The sequence below is a fragment of the Eurosta solidaginis genome, chromosome 3 (assembly GCF_040869045.1).
Source record: "Eurosta solidaginis isolate ZX-2024a chromosome 3, ASM4086904v1, whole genome shotgun sequence".
Taxonomy (NCBI): Eukaryota; Metazoa; Arthropoda; class Insecta; order Diptera; family Tephritidae; genus Eurosta; species Eurosta solidaginis.
The window spans coordinates 222,270,709-222,292,374 of record NC_090321.1 but is presented as its reverse complement, the minus strand read 5'-3'; the positions used below and the strand labels follow the sequence as shown (position 1 = coordinate 222,292,374).

Below are 21,666 nucleotides of genomic sequence, written 5' to 3'. Positions count from 1 at the left end.
CGCAGACCCTTTTATTTCTTATCTGAAAAATATTTCTTTAAAAAATTTGATTTAGTTTTTCCTTGCATCAGCAACCTTTGTGTGACCTTTTGTATTGTGGTCATACACGGAATTGAGAAGTATTATTTTTTGTTCATGTCAAACATAAACTTGTTAAATATCGTAACTCATCTTAAATTTTCTAGTTAAAGATTACAGCGGCCGACGTACATTATCAGAAAAGTTTAGTTATTTGTTATTTTTCATTAACCAAATCTTCATATTTCATACAGGGTATTACATTGATTACTTATTTTCATAGTTATTTTCTGTATAATTGAATATGTTGGCGTAAAGAGCAGGACTCCAGCCAATAATCTGTCATATCTTTATCATCAGTTAACAGAAGCATTTCACTGAAATTTTGGAAAGCATTACTTTCCGAACCTAATACTATTACAAGTGTGTACTTAGTAATTAACAGGGGGGCAATTCTTGTTCTGTGAAACGGTGAAATAAAAAAATTCAAACAAAAACTTATTCAAATGTACGGACATTTTTAGCCACTTCGTCGTTTCACAGAGCCATAATTACCGCACAGGTCTGTGGCAAAACAAAACTTTAATTTAAAAATAATATTGATGCAGTTTCTTTTCGAAACTTGGCTGCATACCTGAAGTACAGAACTCGTACGGCATGGTAGGCAGTTTGCCAGTCAGATGAGCGGAAAGGCAATTGCGAAAAATCGAAGAAGACAACTGTTCGGGTACAACTTATAATCAAGGAATGTCATGCACGAAGTTCATAAGGTGTTCTTGCTCAACTCCTAAACCAAATATATCACACACAGCTAGGCACCTGGCTCACAATGTATTTCTAAATAGAAAAAATTTTCTAATATATCCATGCATTCAGACTAACTAGTAGTATAGTACAAGAATACTAGTTTGCAAAAAGTTTTACAGATTTTCCATTTCAGCAACTAATATTTCTAAGCGGGTGGTGTCCTACGAAATATCAATTACCAGGCTCTGCATCAGCATCATATCTGTTGACAAACTAGTCATTATATAAACCAAAGTCGTACCAGATTCCACACTAGTCAGCCTCTGCGCCAGCATCATACCAGATGGCATACTTTATATACACCAATATCATAACAATTGACCTACTAGTTAGTTCATGTAACATGTTACTGAAAACCATGTTCACCGTGCGCGACCTAGCTAAGGTAGATATTTACCGTCTGAGTGTGTATTAGGATAAGGTCTTTCTTATCTATATATGGATCACTTGGCTGAGTGGAGCTGTTTCCTTATCCCTCTGGGAGGTGGGCCTAGATCAAGCAATTGTTTGCTGGTATTCCCCGCTTTGTGACGATTCAGAAAAAACTGTATCATCGACGTATTATCATCCCCCTTTAAGTTGAGCTCCTTTGCATCACTATGTAAGTGGTGGTCAGAGGTCAAAAGAAGCCATTCCCGTGGTAGTTCTGTGTGCGGTATTTTGATACACCTGCAAGCTTTTTCAATGTGAATGTTTTTAAGTAAGACCAACTCCTTTGTAGGTTATATTGCCTGCAGCAGATTTGGAGTTTTTCTTGTGGCTTTGTACTTAAGATACAACTTCGAGGGCATGCGCTTTAAAGGTAAAAGTGCGCTGCACCAAAAATCTTTGGGTAATTGGGGGTCCATAGCATAAAGCCATGGGCGTAAATGTCGAATATTTGCGTCACCTGTTCCTATCACCTCCTAAACAAAGTGGCCGCGGACATGGTCAGTGATAATTTCAGATCGCGTAATGTGAAAAGATCAATTTCCGCAGTTTCTCAAATATGTTTGCCTCTTCTCAAATCCCTTTACTCTTTTCTCAAATTTGTTTGCTTTATTCCTAAATACATTTTCCCTTTCCTTAAATCTATTTGTCGGTTTATCCCACTGATTTACCCATTTCACAAATACATTTGCCCTTTTCGCAAAAACATTTGACCTTTCCTTAAATAAATTGGCCAATTTTTTATATAAAATTACGGATTCCTGTTATGTATTTATTCTTTTGTTAAATATATTTGCCTTTTTCTCAACCTAATTTTCTTTTTTCCAAAACACGTTTGCCCATTTCTCAAATTCATTTACCCGTTTCTCAAATACATTTGCCGTCTTCTGAAATAAATGTATGTCTATCGTAAGTTAGTTTACCCTTTTCTCATTTATATTTCCCCATTTCTCAAATTTATCTCTTTTCCTCTCAAATTCATTGCCAATTTCTGAAATAAATTTGCTCATTTCTAAAAAAACATTTTCTAGTTTCTCAAATATATTTCCCCTTTCCTCAAATACAGTTGGAAAAGCTGGAACGTAAAAACCTAAAATTTTAGCATATCTACTTTACATATATATTTGTTTTGTGGTTAATATTTATTCACTTCAGACTTAGGAGTCCAATATAGAAGTCCGAAATATGTGTGCAGGTAATACTCCCCGCGAAAAAATTTATAACATTTAAGTTTAATCGCTAACCTTTTTCGAGGTATGATCAGGGATGGAAACTATTATTCTTTTTTTTTATAATATAACTAGCAAACCCGTCAGACGTTGTTCTGCCCTAAATTTGGTCTATCTCCATACATTTTAATAAGCTTTTTCCGTCTAGCTCTGCCCCCCCTCCTCACCTTTTCTTAATCCTTTTATTTACTCCTCCCTCTGTATTTTCGCTACATCTATCTCTTTTTTCGTCTCACTCTATCTCTTTCTCAGTCTACTTCTCTCTTTTCTCTTCTATAAAGTTTTTCCCATTCTTCTTCATCCCTTATTGCCAGGCAAATCGAATAGGACGTATGTAAATAGTTATGTGGGTATAATTAATTCATGTCTTTATTTCGGCTTCGCATGCACATTTATCAGTTTTGCCAGGTTGATGCGACTAAATCGAATATCACAATGAAAATTACTTTAAAGCTCTCAGCAACAACTTTCATTTGATATCCATATTACACATACATTCTAGGGGTATCCGGGTCCAGGTTTTGCCCATATCTTGAGACCCTCGTCACCCAGCGGTATAAAAATTACTCTGTCCTAAAGCACTCATCAACAGCTTCAATTTGATACCCATAATGTAAAAACACATCCTAGTGTTACCCTGATGCACGTTTTGGCGTATATCTCGAGACCCTAGTCACCAATAGGTATGAAAACTACCCTGTACTAAAGCACTCATCAACAGCTTTCATTTGTTATCCATATTGTACAAACACTTTCTAGGGGTACCCGCGTCCACGTTTTCGCTTATATCTCGAGACCCTAGTTACCCGCGGGTACGAAAAATACCCCGTATCAAAGTACTCATTCGATACCCATATTGTACAAACATATCCCAGGATTACCCAAGTCCACGTTTTGATCTCAAGACCCTATCCAGAACGGAATAAAAATTAGCCTATGCCTGTCTCCTGTTTCTAACTACGCCTCCACCAATTTTAAGCCAAATATGTTCATCTGTTGCTTCCTCTTCAATCACTCTTTATCTATTAAAAAAAAGCGCATCAAAATCCGTTGCGTATTTTTAAAGGTTTAAGCATTCAAATAGGGACAGAAAAAGCGACTTTGTTTTATACTATGTAGTGATGTACATCCATACATACCTATAAACCTACGCCCGAAGTTAAATAACGCAGCGATTGCTATATATGTACGTATGTATGTGTCGCATCAAGCCTCACTCAAAAGCAATTAGCGCGGACAGTTCACAGCGAACAACCACACACACGCATTTTTTGATAAAAATGTCACTTTTGTTTAAACAATTTGGCTGATATAAGAAAGGAATTAAGTTTTTTTTTTTTGATGCAGATCGAAGGTATATATTTCAAAGTTTTACTGAAAAGCAGAATTTTTGAAATCCATCCATCCGAGTATGAGTTATAGCTGTGTAAACAAAAATTTTATGATTTTTGCTACATTTTGGCAATTTGCCACGCCTGTACAATATATATCTTCAAATTATATTAACTGTACCATCTCACGTAGCTAAACTTTCAAATGCAAAAAACCGTTTTCAAATCGGAGTATTCTGTGTGAAGTTATTTCCGGACTTTTATTTTCAAATCCGGACTCCGAAAAAAAAAAATTATTAATTTCCGTCCCTGGGTATGATTATTAAGTTCCGGGAATTTGTCAATATAAAACAAAGCTACTGAAGTTTCAGGAAAATCTTTTCTATCGAGCCTCTAACTCAAATCTGACTTAAAACCCTTTCGTAAACTCTATAGCATACATGTACGCAAATTGGCAGGAATGGGATTCGACCAAGGGTATTTTTTTACAAGAAACAAAGTAATCACACAGGTACAACAGACAAACCCACAACAACAAATAAACACAAAACAATTAACGCACCAAAACAACAAACCCACAAAGAAGGTCAATCGATTAAAATTACGGATTTTTACCTGCCCCAGTCAGCCACACAAATCGATCAGTAAAAACTACACTCGGTTCTGAATAAACACACAGCACATACACATAACTAAATATACACAAGCATCAATTTTGACAATACCTGATCATGTACCTACGAACTATAAATACAGGACAAATGACAATAACAGATCAGAACGAAAATCGACACTAATGATGGCACAACGCCGAAACCGGTTTATCTCAAAACCAAATATGACAAGGAATGACGGAAAATTGTTCCAATATATATCATTTATCCACCATGTCGGAAAATCAAAAAAATCAAAATAAGTAAGTATTGTTTTACCATTAACTCAGCAATTCGTATTAAATATGTCGAAGTCCTTCAGAGGGTAACTTAAGGGGATACGAAATCTTTATTGCCTGTATACACATAAACTTATGAAAGTGTTCTTACGCGTAAATACCTTGTATCGCATATTCGGTGTTAGACCTATCCAGGGATATTCTTTTAAAGAACGGGCGAAAGTTGGGAATGTAGAAACTTACCAGCTAAAATGTTTAGAATTGTCGGGTGGATCAGAACTATCTTAAAAAGGGAGTTGATATTTCCAATGCAAATATTTATGAAGTGCTTTGGGACTATGAAAAATGGTAGAAGAAACAAGATGCAGAGCTTTGGTATGGTTCATAGCCAACGAAATAGTACTAACAAAATAAATAGATTTCAACTGTAAACTTTTCACTAGCTCTGAACTAGCGAAAAAGTGCCGATAAACCAACTTGTTCTAAAGTAGAAATTTGTATCTAGTTCGGAGTTATATAAACAGTAATGCAGAGCATCGCCATGGTAAATTCGCCATATTAGTGGTTCTGAGTGCACTAGAGTGCACCAGTTTTGATCTAGAGATTTTCCCTACAGGGTATAAGCAGAAAATTACGCTAAAAGGAAAATAAATTACCTCCAATAGGCGTCCCAAGGAAGTATTTTAGTGGCCAAAAAAATATAAAGCAAGGCTATGTGAAATATGTATACATTTCGCGATAGGTGGCATATATGGCTTTCATTAACCCTCATGTGATGCGCGAAATAAAGCTCTTTTCGAGCGTGCATTGCAAATGCATTCATTTTAAATCATTTTTGAGCACATAGAATGCATAAGCAATTCCATTTACGACTCACATTTGACTCTTTTATGGCTATGATTTTTTTTTATTATGAGAAATACAAAATTTTAACAAAATGATGTTGATGATTAATTTAAAATTGCAATAATAAATTTGCAATAACACAAATTAATTTGTGTATTAATTAGCATTAGCGTAATGAGCGTAAATTTCGGGTTAACAATTTTAGTTAAACACTATAATATAATTTTATAATTAATAAATGGAATAAATTAGAAGCCATTTGGATTAAGTAAAGTCATAATTTTTTTGTTGATTTTTCATAGGAAGAATAATAAATTCAATAAAATATTAAATGCATTCAAATTTAAGTTTTGTGTTTAGATTTAAAGCATTTAAATCTTTCTTCAGTGACGGCCCGCAACAAAAGAAGTGAATAGACGAGACACTACACAAATTTTTTTTTTTTTTATTTCTCCATTTTACTAATATTTTTATGGAATAGGTTAGGTTAAAGTGGCCTCCTCCGCTGCCAACCGGAAACTCACGTAGGCTCTTGTGCTACTACGAAGAAGCTATTGTTTCCTTTCTGTAGAATGTTGTTTATACACCCATAAAACTAAACCAGTGCGTTTTCCTAATGCTGCGCGAAATTTTGTTTTTGTTTGTGGATTCTAGCTCCGCAATGCACCCAAAGAACTGTTTGGGGAGACATCGGTACCTGGTATTCAAATACTTACTTACTTACTCACTTAAATTGGCGCTTAACCGTCTGAACGATTATGGCCGTCCAACAAGGCGCGCCAGTCGCTGCTTCGCTCCGCCAACCGGCGCCAATTGGTCATGCCAAGGGAGTTTAAATCGTAGAAACACTTTCTTGGCCGGAGCATCATCTTTCATTCGTATACCATGGCCTAGCCAGCGCAGCCGCTGTGTTTTAATTCGCTGGACTATGTTGATGTCTGCGTATAGCTCGTAAAGCTCATCATTAAATCTTCTTCGGTACTCGCCATAGGCAACGCGTAGAGGTCCATAAATCTTTCGAAGAACTTTTCTCTCGAACAGTCCCAAAGCCGCTTCATCTGCTGTTGTCATGGTCCATGGTTCTGCCCCATATAGCAGGACGGGTATGATAAGTGACTTTTAGAGTATGATTTTCGTTCGCCGAGAGAGGACTTTACTTTTCAATTGCCTACCTAGTCCAAAGTAGCATTTATTGGCAAGATTGATTCTTCGCTGGATTTCAGTGCTGATGTTGTTGCTAGTGTTGATGCTGGTTCCCAAATAAACGAAGTCTTTTACTATTTCGAAATTATGGCTGCCAACAGCAGCGTGGTTGTCAAGGCGTGTATGCGCTGACTCTTTGCTCGATGACAGCAGGTACTTCGTTTTGTCCTCATTCACCATCAAACCCATCTTTACCGCTTCTTTTTCCAGTTTGGAGTATTCAATACGTTGGAATAATGGCATGGATAATGATCTACACTTTCTATCTCTTCCAAGTCCCTGCAGCTGCGGCAGAAGTCATTTGTTTGCAGACCCATATGAGCTCCATGTGTGCTCTTTTCGTCCAGCTTGGGCCAGATTTGCCTGGACACCCTATATGTTGGTTCCGTGGGCCATCTATTGTTGTTGTTGTTGTTTTAACGAAAACGATACTCCCCGATGACCTTGGGGAGTGTAATCGATGTTGATGATCCTTTTCCGGATGCAGATCCGGTACGTTCCGGTAACAAGCGCCATTAAGGCACTAGCCCCACCATTTCGGGAACAATTTGGTATGACCACATGAAACCTTCTAGGCCATACCGCCCTCCCACCCACTAGATCCATGAGCAACTTGAGGTCGCCAGAGCCTCTTCGTATAAAAAAACAGGATTGGCCATCTCGCGTTACCTTCTTCCGTGAAGTGCAGCCAGTGCTTGCAAGTAGCTATTCGGAAGAGGATTCACGCAGCCAGCAGAGGTGAGGGCTCAGGTTGCACTTATCAGCTAGCTTGTTTAGAGCTTCCCTACTAGTGACGCGGTATCACTATATTGCAGGAATTTTAAGGCAGCTTGGCTTTCAAAAGAATTGGAACAATATTAGCCACCGGCAGGTTATTTAAATAGAGAGCAGCTTCCCAGAAAGCTATAAGCTCAGCTTGAAAAATACTGCAGTGGTCTGGTAAGCCGATGGCATTTTCTTATATTGAACTTCCTTGAAAATATTCTACTGCCAACTCTGTTGTTCAGCTTAGAGCCGTCCGTTAAGGCGGAGATTTCTTTACTTCCCGTTTCCATGCAATTTTCGGACACGCTTTAAGAATATATATTTGCTTCAGGACCTGGGCATGCCCAAATCGAATGTTCCTCCAAGGTTCAACCGCGTTGATATTGAGGGAAACTGTATGGCAGGCTGACTTGCTAGACAGGGCACTATAAAGCAAATTCTTTCTGACAAGGAAAGCTCAGTTATGACCATTGTCACAACGAGACTCCTGACACTGTTCTATGCGTGCCTCCGCGACTGCCACTTCCATTGTAGAGGTTTACAAATAAAATATGTATCAGCAGTATGTACACAGCTGCGCTCACCTGATCATAATTCTTCTTCTATCTCCGAATTTATGGAGGTTATTCAGAAACGTTTTACTTGCAAAAAATAGTGTAGTAGTGTATTACTACGACTGTTGTAAAATATTCTATAGGTCCCATATAATGCATTATATATTTCATACTAAATTTGCATCCCTGCGTCGATCCCGATGTCATCAACTCTAGTAATTTTGACACTCCGTTTAGGGTCAACCGCTCATTCCATCACATTCCATACTGTTTTGAAACTTCGGTCAGTGCCAAACGACAGTGTGTTCGAAATAGAGAAAAGCAAGCATATCTTACTTGTAAGCCTAGACTATGGCCTATTCAACCTAACTAACCTTACCTGGCAGCTTGAAACATTAAAATATTCCATCTACTTCACTAAGGCATCATAAATTTGCTACATGTTGATGCAACATGTTGCTAAAAGTTTTCTCAGCATTTTTACCTATCGGATAAAAAAACTATGAAATTAAGTACGATATTTCAAGCTTTTTATTGGAAACAATATCCGTTTAGCTACCATAGCTGTAACTCTTCCAGATTTTAAACATTCAGCTCAAAGATCCATTTTAAACCCTTAATATTTAAATAAGTAATAATGAACTCAGAACCCGTACGTGTCTACAGCAAAATCGTTCCAAAAACATTTCAAATTTTGTTCTTTTATATAAATTTGTTCCGAGAACATCTCATCATAAGATTCAAATTTAAAGACGATGCAGTCTTTTTATATGTGATCCGGCCTATGAAAAGGTGGCTTATGACTCAAAAAATTAATTGTGGGAAACAGCTGTTAAAGATAAACAATGCATTTCTTCAGCTTCTTAGTAGTTTTTCTTCTGCATTATGAACAGTCATGCAAAGGCAAAGCACAAACCAGTTTCTGACCGATATTTTGGCTCCAATGATATCGAAAAAAATGCTATCAAAAAAATCTAAGGATGCTTCACCAGCCACCAAAGTGGCATCGAAGGAACCAGAGGCTTCATCGTCTTTCATTTGTGCTCTTCTTTCTCTACATTTTTAGTACACTGCTAAGCAAGTTAGGACTTTCTAGTTTCCCCACGTGAAAGAGCGCCTCAAAAACTGTCGAAACCAGAAAAAAGGTGGAAACAATTTTTTGAGTCATAAGCCACCTTTTCATAGACCGAGTCACATATACTTATTTACTGCAGACACGTTCCAAAGGAGCTTCGTTATTGGCTCCCCAGTCATATTATTCCATTTTAACGTCATCCTGCTGACAATGCATAATTTTTGGTAAAATTCATTCAACCTACGTAAGTAATAAAAATTCTTTGCTAAATTGAAAAAATTCTCAGTGCAAACAATTCTCAAATCAAATAAAAAATAAAATAGAAAAGTAACGAGTTTCTCCGCAGATTTTATGTTTGCAAGAGAAAAATCATTGCTGAGGTTGAAAAAACAACATCGGAGAAGAAAAAACTGCTTGATAATGAATAAGCATTTATTCTAATGTAGGAATTGCAAAAAAAATTTTTCAATAAAAAAACGTTCAACCGTTATTCTTAATCATTAACAAAAATTCAAATTAAAACATTGTCAGACAAACGAAAGCAAAGCAAAAAGACCAATATTAGCATACCACACATACACATGTATTAATCATATGCCCAGCTGGAAATGTAGCAGTAAAGAAAATGACAATACAAAAAATCTTAAAGGTTGGAGTCTTCATCACTTGAGACGAAATCTTTTTCGATTTTCAGGTACAAGTTGCGAGACAAGTTGAGATGGTCAATTTAAGAAATAGAGATAATCACATTTTAAATAAAAACAAGTAAAGGTGTCTAAGTTCGGGTGTAACCGAACATTATATACTCAGCGTGAGCTTCATGTGTAAATTTCATTTCATATAAATTACTTTTCTATATAAGACGTGGCACCGCCCGTTTAAAAAAAAATTTACCGCATTTCCTCTTACAATAAATCTTTATGAGTGAAATATCATTGATTCAAAACTATTTTTTGCTATGTTATGGCTTATTATTCTAGTCTATGACCCTTTTAAAATTGTCTTATATCTAAGTTGAAGTGGTCTTTAACCGATCCCATCCATTTTTTCTAGAAATATTTTCTATTATAGGGAAAATTTATGTACCCAATTTTATTACGATCCGTTAATTTTTCTTCGAGTTATGGCTCCCGAAACATAGAAAATTGCTTAGTCATAAAAGGGGCGGTGCCACACCCATTTTCAAAAAATTTAGTGTTTTCCAATTTAATGTTATAAGTCAATTTAGAAAGTAAAATTCTATTGATACAAAGCTCCTTTTTGCAAAGATATAGCTTATTATTTTCGCCTACGACCCTTTTAAAAATCTTTTATATAAAAGTGGGCGTGGTCTTTAACCGATCTCGTCCATTTTTCCTACAAATATTTCCTGCAATAGGGAAAATTTGTGTACCCAATTTTATTACGATCCGTTGATTTTTCTTCGAGTTATGGTTCCCGAAACATAGAAAATTGCTTAGTCATAAAAGGGGTGGTGCCATGCCAATTTTTTTAATTTTGAAGCTTTTCCTAGTTACTGTTATAAATTCACTTGGGAAATGAAATGCCATCGATATAAAGCTCCTTTTTGCAAAGTTTATAGCTTATTTTATTCATCCCAGACACTTTTAAAAATCTTTTATATAAAAGTGGGCGTGATCCTTAAACGATTTCGTTAATTTTTCTTCAAAGCATTCCTTATAGTAAAGGCAACCTCTTTGCCGAATTTTGTTACGATTGGTTTAACGATTTTTGATTTATGATTAATAATATTTGTAAAATTGATTTTATCACATGTGAGCGGTGCCACGCCCATTTTAAAAAAAAATTTTCAAATTTTTATCCAGAGTCTCAATATCAGTCCACATGTCAAATTTCAACATTCTGGGTGTATTATTTACTAAATAATCAGGTTTTTTGTGTTTTCCAAAATGTTATATATATACAAAGTGGGCGTGCTTATCATCCAATTTCGCTCATTTTCAATACCAATCAATTCTGGGTCCAGATAAGCTCGTGTACCAAATTTGGTGAAGATATCTCAATATTTACTCAAGTTATCGTGTTAACGGACGGACGGACGGACGGACATGGCTTATTCAAGTTTTTTTTCGATACTGATGATATTGATATATGGAAGTCTATATCTATCTCGATTAATTTATACCTGTACAACCAACCGTTATCCAATCAGAATTAATATACTCTGTGTGCAAAGCACGCTGAGTATAAAAAAGTCCACTCGAAGTGGCCCTCTCAAATAGTTCTCAACTGATATTCAATTTGAAAAAACACTGCAGAAAATATGGAAGGCAGTAACACAAAACCACAATTTCGCCCTACGGGTTTAATGACAACCTCCGAGCTGGTGGTAGCCGAATGAAAAGCGAAGCAGTTGATAGTCGTACTTATTTACACAAACAGTGCTGAAGTTTGAGCAAAGAACCCGTTCTTAATGTCTGCAAAATGAGATGAATATCGCAATGGTAAAAGTATCACCTGAAAGCCTGAAGGCTTTGCAGGCCAGAACTATAACTATTACTGTCTCTCAATGAGATAGTTTTGAGCAATTTGAATTTTAGCTGCAACAATTATCAGTCACTGACAGCCAGGATGGAGATGTAAGTCCAATGCGAGTAAAATTGAAGTTTAGGCTCTGCTCCATCCTTGTTTAGTTTTTTGTATGGAATATTGAGGAATAGATTAAACCTATCATATCACTTTACATTTCATATCGTAGTGCTTTCTCATGCGTCCGGAAAGCAGTTTCGCGACGAAACATAGTCTCTTTGGTGTCTCATAAAATGATAGTCAAACCGAAGCAGTTTCATAAGTTCTTTAATGCGACTTGCTATGAAATTATAATGCTGGTGTTCCAAGAAAGTTTTCGTTAATAGTCCAGAGAGCGGTGTTACGCCAGATTAATAAACTTACCCACTGAACTTTGCTTTTTTACTTTAGAGCGCCGAGCGTACCACGAAATTAACAAAGATGAGATGGCTTGCTGCATTTCAATGAATCCTTCCTAATACCGGGAAGTACCAGGAGTATCATCACAGTAAGGGACGCTGCTTTGGCGGACAGTTTTTCTACTCGAAATTAAAACTATACTTCTTAGCTCGCCCTGTTGGATTGAGATAGGCAATTACCATGCATTTTGACGTAAACTAGCACACTGCATCGGAGGTTTAACCCTCCACAGTTCTGAGATTTAGCTGTTTGCTTTTTTATCACAACAAACGAGATTCCGCACGTCAGATTCTCATGAAATCATTTCCTTAAAAAAAAAAAAAAAACTGACCCGCAGTTTAATATACATGAAAGTTACACAATCGCTCCATCTGGTTAAGTTTAAGAGTAGAGATGTGGAAAGACGCTACCTGCTTGTCGGTCTTAAAAGAAACATACTGGTTAAAACTGCAGGCCTGTCAAAATAACGCGACCAGAACTGCCACGGAATGTATTCTTACACCGCCAGAACATCATCTGCACAGCGAAGAAGAATACTCCACGAAAAGTGTCCGCGAAATACTCAGAAACGTGGGCATTCCAGCTGGCACACAAGAGTACAGCTATTTGAATCAGATGAGCATAAACAGGGCGTTAGCTTAGTCCAGTCGGCTATTTCTTATGCCCATAAATGCCCTGCCAACCCCGGCCTCAGTTTCCGATAAGCAAAACTTGCAGCAGATAAAAGCGAAATTCACAGGGAAATACGACAACTTCGGTCTAAATACTGCTAAAGGTTAAACTTTTGCCTATCCAGAATCAACTCCAACATACGCAATGTCTCTAACAGCCATATCTCCAAGTCCGACCCTATTGATTGCAAGTTGCTTAGGACTGAAGTTGAAAGATGTTGATGACAATTATGACTGGTCGCCTTTAATGAATGTGCCTAAGCACCCCTACAAGAAGAAGAAGAAAAATAAAGTTTTCGATAAAACGTGGAATCTGTCTCCAACAGAAATTCTTTGGATCTACACTTCCTATAACAAAGCGGATAGTATCTGTGGTAAAGCGGAAAGTTGTACGGTCAATAATGAGGTAATTCAAGTTCGCGGCTTACGCTACTCTAGCCTAATTCAAATAGCTGACAACCGAGTTGAAATTCTACAATGCCTTAAAAGCCCCTGATGCTATGTGTGTATTATGTCTTTATAGTTTCTGTGGACGTTTTTTAATGCTGAGCTCCATGAGGTACATCTTTAGTGATGACCCAAAAACAAGTTTAATGTCAAACTCTGGAGGGTCTCTTAAAAGCCCAAAGCAAGTATAGTAATGCTATCAACCTTAAGAGGTCTGCCTAGATGTCTGCTTTCGTTCAGAATTCAGAATGGCAGATAATTCTGAGATTTCTGATAGGTCAGTTCACATTCAGTGAAAACATGAATATGATCGAGACGGCAACCCTTGCTTTCTTTTCTTGCGTTAACGGTGAGGATCAGGCGGCCGAGCATTTTCGGTGCACCGACTTTCGCTCGAATCTATTATTTGCCTTTGAAATAGATTTGTTGGGAAAAAAATACCTGGGCTCTTTGAAATCGAATCGCGTTCAATTATTCATCAGTGGGGTGGATTTAAAGGAACACGAAAACGGCACGGAATGTAACAAGGGTCCTACTTTCTGTAGGGGATATTTCTGTAGTTTTGACAGAAATAGTCTAATTCATTTATTTCATTATATACCAAATGAATTTTTAACTTTATTTTTATTACTTTACATAAAAAAAATTCGAGTTAGATTCTCAAGTCGAATGTGTATGAAGTCACGTCCAAATTTTAGACAACCCAAAAAAAATATTTTCAAAACTGGCTTTACCTTCAATGGGAAACGGAATCTAATTTCGGTCATATTAAAAAAAACAATACGCAAATGTTTGCTGTAAAAACGAAATATTTAATCAAAATTATTATAAATAGCCAATAACCAACTAATCATACACAGCAGTAGTAAAAACAACCATCTCCCCAGCATATTTTAATAACTTACTAAATATGAACTAGTTTTCATGTAACTTGTTTGCAGCTAGTTTAAAAACAACTAAAGACCTTCAAGGCTCTATAAATATGGATTTAGACAAACACTTTTGTCGCTTCAAGCGCAGAGGTCGGAGGGGCGTTTCATTGTTACCTTGCGAACAAAAAAAATAAGTGCAGTGGTAACACTTTTCGGCGTGATATAAAAATTAGTTTTGAATTTGTTGTTATTGTAGCGAAAAGGACACTCCTCGAAGGCCTTGGGGAGTGTTATCAATGTTGATGGTTCTTTGCCGGATGAAGATCCGGTACGTTCCGTTAACAAGCACCATTAAGGTACTAGCCCGAAAATCTCGGGAACGATTTGGTATGACAACATGAAACTTTCTAGGACAAACCGCCCTCCCACCGCCTAGATCCATGAGGAAATTAGATTCGCCAGAGCCTCGACTGCTAAAGAAACAGGATTCGCCACGGGTAGATGATGCTTACAATTGGGTTGGAGATGCTATATATTACACTGACAACCCCTTCAATGGTTTGCACTATACAACCCCTTGTTCTTGTTGTTGCTGTAGCGATAAGGACACTCCCCGAAGGCCTTGGGAGTGTTATCGAGTTGATGGTACTTTGCCGGATGCAGATCCGGTACGTTCCGGTACCAAGCCCCACCATCTCGGGAACTTGTTATGACCACATACGACCTTCTAAGCCATCCCGGCCTCCCACTCCCTACATACATGAGGAGTTCGGTGTCGCCAGAGCCTCTGCTGTTAAAGAAACAGGATTCGCCACGGATAGGTGAGTTTGACAATTGGGCTTGGAGAAGCGATATATTGCGCTGACAACCTGAAAGGGCTGCCGTACACAAACCTTTTGAATCCGCTTTTTTAGTCGCATCTTATGACATACATACCTACCGCGGGTATATTCTAATCCCCTAACCCTCTAGGATGTAATTTTGAAGTCAATGCTCTTGCTCGTTGTGCGTAATGGCAGATGTGAACAACAAGCCATAGTGGAGTGGTGGTAGTGTGAATCGCCTTTCACACTGGACGTCTTCGAGTTCAAGACACATCCGAAGCACCATCCATTTTTGTTTTTAACTCAGCTGAGCAGAGCTCACAGAGTATATTAATTTTGTTCGTATAACGGTACCCCGTAATGGCATAAACTAATCGAGATAGATATAGACTTCTATATATTAAAATGATCTGGGCGAAAAAAGGAATTTATTTAGCCATGTCCGTCCGTCCATCTGTCTGTCCGTGAACACGAAAACTTTAATAAATTTTGAGGTATCTTAATGAAATTTGGTATATAAGTTCCTGGGCACTCATCTCAGATCACTTTTTAAAATAAACGAATTCAGAATATAACACGCCCACTTTATGGATATGGAAAATTTTGAAAAACCAAATAAGTGCGATAATTCATTACCAAAGACGGATAAAGCGATAAAGCTTGGCAGGTGGGTTGAATTGTTATATAAACTCTTTTTAATTGAAAATTATTTTCTATTTTTTAGTTCGGTTAGCTATAAAAGCGTGTTTTTTTTTTAGTTTTTTTAAACTATTATTTATTTTTAATATTTTAGTTCAAGTAATTTTAAAAGTTTTAGTAGAGAGTGATGAAACCTGGAAACGTCAGCGGTCCATGGATGAATCCAACCCCACGGAACCGAAAAGGGCCAAGACGCAGGGAAGCTGGACGCGGTTTTTCGCCGAAATTGCCAAAGGTCGGTAGATCATTGGCATTATAGACGAGAGCAGCGAAGATGGCAGGATTCCGAAAAATTAAATTAAATTTTATTAATAACTTAATTAACTATCGTTAACCTTATGTCACTACACCATCACATTAATGCATTGTCATCGAGCCTTGATACGTGTGCAAAGTTTCAATCAAACTTATGGCCATTCAAAGTGGTAATAAGGCCAATTGACCTTATGGCCGTTGACCTTATGTCACCACACCTTCACATTAATGAATTGTCATAGAGCCTTGATACATGTGCAAAGTTTCAATCAAACTTATGGCCATTCAAAGTGGTAACAAGGCCAATTGACCTTATGGCCGTTGACCTTATGTCACCACACCTTCACATTAATGCATTGTCATAGAGCCTTGATACGTGTGCAAAGTTTCAATCAAACTTATGGCCATTCAAAGTGGTAATAAGGCCAATTGACCTTACGGCCGTTGACCTTATGTCACCACACCATCACATTAATGCATTGTCATCGAGCCTTGATACGTGTCCAAAGTTTCAATCAATCTCATGGCCATTCAAAGTGGTAATAAGGCCAATTGACTTTATGGCCGTTGACCTTATGTCACCACACCATCACATTAATGCATTGTCATCGGTCCTTGATACGTATGCAAAGTTTCAAATTAATCAGACTTCTAGAAACCAGTGAAAATTAAGCTCAAAGATTCCGTTACATACAGGCAAAGCTAAAGTGTTAAAAAAGGGATGGAACATGGTGATTGGATTGGTTTTTTGACGCAAAATATAACTTAAAAAAAAAAAAAACTTTATAAAATGGGTGTAACACCTACCATATTAAGTAGAAAAAAATGAAAAAATTCTGCAGGGAGAAATCTAAAGCCCTAGGAATCAAGGCAAGAATACTGTTATTATGGTATTACAAATATAAATAAATTAGCGTTACCCGACAGATGATGTTGTGGGTCACCCTGGTCCACATTTAGGCCGATATCTCGAAAACGCCTTAACATATACAACTAAGGGCGACTCCCTTTTAAAACCCTCAATAATACTTTTAATTTGATGCCCATATCGTACAAATACATTCTAGAGTCACACCTGGTCAACCTTTATGGCGATATCTCGAAAAGGCATCGACCTATAGAACTAAGGCCCACCCCCTTTTAAAATGCTCATTAGCACCTTTCATTTGATGCCCATAGAGTACAAACGGATTCTAGAGTCACCCCTGGCCCACTTTTATGGCGATATCTCCAAAAGGCGTCCCCCTATAAAAATAAGGCTCACTCCCTTTTAAAATACTCTTTAGTACCTTTCATTTGATACCCATGTCATACAAACACATTCCAGTGTTACCCTAGGTTCATTTTCCTACATGGTGATTTTCCCTTACTCGACAAAGGATGAAGGAAAATCATTCCAAAAAACGTCACCCTTGGTCTACAATTTGGTCGATATTTCCCAAATGTATGTGTTATGGAATTAAAAACCACGTATAAACCATCTACAAAACCAACGCAGCTAAGCTCTCAGCTGAGTATTAAATGTTCGGTTACACCCGAACTTAGCTTTTCTTACTTGTTTTTATTAAAAATTAAATTCTATTTTTAGAATAGTATTTTTTCAGTGCTACTTGTGGATGCAATTAACACTATTTCGGCTTTTATATAAAACAACACCATAAAGTGCGGTTTTGACACCAAAATTTGTGCGTCTGTGTAAAAGCGCCTAAAATATTAGTTGAAGGTGATGTGAATTAATAAGTTAAATTTTCTACAGGGCATCAACGACGACATACAAAAAGTTTAAGGCGGCATGATCCGCATATTGTAAATTGTAAAGTCAAACCAAATCAAATTAAAATATGCAACAAAGTTTTTTATGCCGACTCACCTTGAATTGCTGCCAACACTAAAAGTTGCTGCAAAATGAATGCGAACGCGAAAGCGCCCACAAAACGATGAGAAGGTAAAGCAGCAGACATTTTTTTGCTTATTTTGGTGTTTTTTTTTTTTTTTTTTTTTTGTGATTTTGTTAGTAAAGCGTCTATGTTGTAGAAATGTGCTGATGTGAGTTTTTGTCACTGATTTAAGTTCAATATTTATTGTTAACTAGCTTTGGCTGCGATGCTTATAGCATTTGGGGTTTTGAAATGTACGTCTTTTTTTATTTCCCTTTTCTTTTTAATTTTAATTGATTAGTGAGCCCAAAAGGAAGAATACCTTTTCCTTCCAATGCTTAATTATTCACTGTAAATAGTTTGGTTGGAATATACACCGCACACCAGCGGCACACAGCTAACAATGCCTTTGCATTCCCAAAGGCATCTTTAGTGACGTGGAAAATCGCATTGAATAGGCAAACAACTCATCATATTGAACTTTTGCCAGTTTGGAATTTTAAATATTCAATTTTCTATTAAAAAATTTGCATATTCACCGTTCCGTAAATCACAACAATTGTTTCCTCTTGCACACTCAATTAACCTCCTAGCGACAGGCGGCCAAAAGGCAAATGAAGTTTTTCGAAAGAAAAAAAAGGAAAGAGAAACAAAAACGCGAAAATGGCTAGTGGCCTTTTTTTATATATCACTCTCGGGACTAATAACACAAAACAGTACACATTTTAATTTTCTTTTTTTTTCTAAACATTTTTTCTTTTTCGCACTTTTCTATTCCTTCTTTTACTTCGTCCTTTTTATGAATTCTCTATTGGGTTATTTGGTTTCTGGCTGTCAGGTGGTACTAAGCTTTTGCCATAACCGTTTCAAGTATGCTTACAACGTTATACGCTATTTAAGCTCATCATATCTTGTTGATCTCGCTGCAGTGTTGCATACTTTTGGGCGCCAAAGGCACTTAAACGAAATTGTTTGTTTTGCCTTTGAGTTCCGCCTGTTGTAGGTGTGATTTTTTAGTCGCTACGTTTGCTGATAGTGTTGAAGACTCTTTTTCAATTTATTTTTCTTTTTCGTTATTATTTTTTTAATTTAGTTTGACCGTAACACAGTTATGCTACCGCTGCTTGATGTAGCATGAAAGTATACTCCTTTATTTTTAATGCAAAGGGACACCATGTTGTTGGTTAATCTTCGCGTTTTGGTTGGGTAAACCTGATTTTTTTTTTTGTTGCTCATTTTTCTATTAAATTCTTTTTGAATGGTGTTTGATAAATATACAAAAAAATCATAAAAGCATTCAATTTATTTTGACCAAATATTTTGTAATAAGTTAACAAAATGAGTTTTCAATCACCACCAGCTGAAGCTGTCTACTCCTTTTTATGTGAGGGAACTACTGTTGTATATATGCACTCTAAAAATAATTATTTTTTTAATCACTCCCATTGCACTCCATTTCAGCACGTTTCAGGTCACTTTGAGAAGAATACTTCCATTATGCGCCTAGAAGTATGTATTTGTTCAGGCTATTATTTTAATTAATTTTTTACCGATCACTATAACATCTAATCAGCCCATGTTTTTACCACAATTTGTTACAGCTTTCTTTTTTTGGCCCCTATAAATTGCAAAGTAATAGATTGATTATCATTTAACTAAGTAAACATTTAAAACTTTACGAAAAATCTCACATATTTGTTTCTTCAAGCACACCATATAAAATGAGTTGCTTCACCACTTAGCTTTCACAACTACAACTGCAAACATAGAAGCATATTTTAAGGCGTTGTGAGAAAATCACTCAAAAATTTTCCATTGAACATGATAAAAAGTTCACTACAGCTACAAAAAATTTTATAATGCATAACCAATTACTTCCAACATTCTAGCATACATTACGGCTAATTGCTTGTTCACATCAAAAGTCGATCAATAATTTCGTTATTTGCATTTTTAATTTCACATTTTTCATGTCAATTCACTTTTACAAAAGCAGGTGTCATACTGTTCTACTACATACAATCCTAGATTTTATACTGCTGTCACGCTTTTTGTGTAAGCTTTGCCCGCTTATCGCCTGTGGCGGCGCCTATATATATGCCATCATTAATAATGCTTACTTATTTCAACAATATTTGACTTTGCGCATAAATGGCAACCAATTTATATCAGTGTCGTGCAAGAAACTTTTTACTTTTATTTTCACCAACTTTTTGTTTTTGCTATTTAACTTTGGTTTTCTTCTATGTTTTGTTGTTGTTTTTTCGTTTTCTTTTTCTTTGTTATTTCACCTGTAATCTTTGCTGTTCGTAGCTAAAATCTCATTTATTTACTGCTTCGGCATTAGCATGCTGCGGCAATGTTTTCACAATGGTGTTGAACTCATGCCTAACTAGATGTCATTTATCTTGTTGTGCTTAGTTTTAGGCAACTTTTAACGCCTAGAAGTAGGCAAACCAGCTAACTAACAACTGCACGTTCATACAATTGACTCACTGACTTTCGTATGAAATAAATACGTCTTATGATCTGTAGTTATTCTTTTAAGGCTACAACAACTTTATAATAGCAACTGTAAAAGAATGCCAGCTCGACGCATATTCACATTATTATGTGCTGCATACTTTTAGGCTGTCACTGAAAATTTATTAAAAACTATACTAATATGATAAATTGATTGACATATCATTAGTTCGTTTCATTTAAAATTGTTATTTCACTTTCACATATTATTTTTCTGCTGTCTTCGTTTCCTTCTTCGATTCAAGTGAGTTGGTTTGGCTGGCATTAGCATTCTCGTATATGAACGTGCGCACCCACTTGTAATACACTTAACACATCGTATTAAACTACTGGCTGGCTACTGGCTCCACATGCAGTCGTAGCCTTAGCTGCCTTTCATAGCTCTACACAGCTGAACAGCTGCTGCGTCGTTGCCATTTTTAGGACAGCATAGGTAATGAGGAGTAAGGGACACATTTGAAAAACGAGTACACGAGCTGTGTATGATTCGTTAAGTTGGCGCAGTACGAAAGTAATGTTTACTGCTAACGAATGAGACTTTCGAATATTACATTTTGTGTTTGCAAGAGTAAGTGCGCGCATGCAAAGAGAAAAGTCAATAAAGAGAATGATGTTCGAACAAAAAAAAAAAATGATTGTAGTCGGAAAAGCCGGTAAAATAAGATTTGGACAAGTAAGGTGAAAGACTTTTTTAAGAAAGCTGTGAGGACGAGAATATCTTATGAGGAATTTACAAGTCAAGTTGTGAATGTTAAAGCCAAATTTTGCTTTAGTTTTCTTGAAGTCAAATTTTCCTTATAAATTTAAATTTTTTTTTTTCATTAGCGTTGACTGGCTTAACGAATTCTAACCCTAGCATCCATTCATTCAGCAGTCCAAATCAGGGACGGAAAATAATTATTGTTTTTTTTTCGGAGTCGAAAAGTACTGGTCAAAAAAATGGTCCTAGGTGAAAATGTTTGAGTTCCCAGGTATCCCTATAGCAATATCATGTCGAATCATGCATCCTTTTTATTTTTCGAACTTTTTTCATAAAAGTAAAATCTGTATTTTTATTTTTTTAGTCCGATAGAACTAGTCAAACTCGGACTTTTAAAAATAAATGTCCGGAAATAAAAGTTAAATCCGGACTTTTATTTTTTAAGGCCAAAATAAAAGTCCGGCTTGAATAACAAAGAAAGGGCTTATCCGAATTAAAAAAAAAATGTTTGTCTCGGATAAGCCATTTCTTTGTTATCAAGCGGGACTTTTATTTTGGCCTTAAAAAATAAAAGTCCGGATTTAACTTTTATTTACGGACTTTAGTTTTAAAAGTCCGAGTTTAACTAGTTCTATTGGAATCAAAAAATGAAAATCCTAAATTATTTTTATCTTGATCCAAATATGTATATTAAAAGTCC

General features: G+C 36.4%; 1 protein-coding gene across 5 annotated transcripts in view; it reads right to left on the bottom strand.

Moving 5' to 3' along the window:
- The window catches only part of dpr1 (defective proboscis extension response 1), a 550,132-nt gene extending 529,559 nt beyond the window's left edge, over window positions 1-20,573 (bottom strand). The window contains exons 1-2 of one of the 5 annotated variants that reach the window (XM_067775270.1): window positions 19,638-20,573; window positions 17,737-19,361 (exon numbers count right to left, since the gene is read on the bottom strand). In XM_067775270.1, coding sequence (XP_067631371.1) covers window positions 17,737-17,827 — 91 coding nt within the window. In that variant the 5' untranslated portion in view covers window positions 17,828-19,361; window positions 19,638-20,573. Of the gene's footprint in view, window positions 1-17,736 lie in introns of all 5 variants that reach the window. The other 4 variants (XM_067775272.1, XM_067775271.1, XM_067775273.1 and 1 more) reach the window with 4 other exon arrangements.
- Window positions 20,574-21,666: the final 1,093 nt, after the last annotated feature.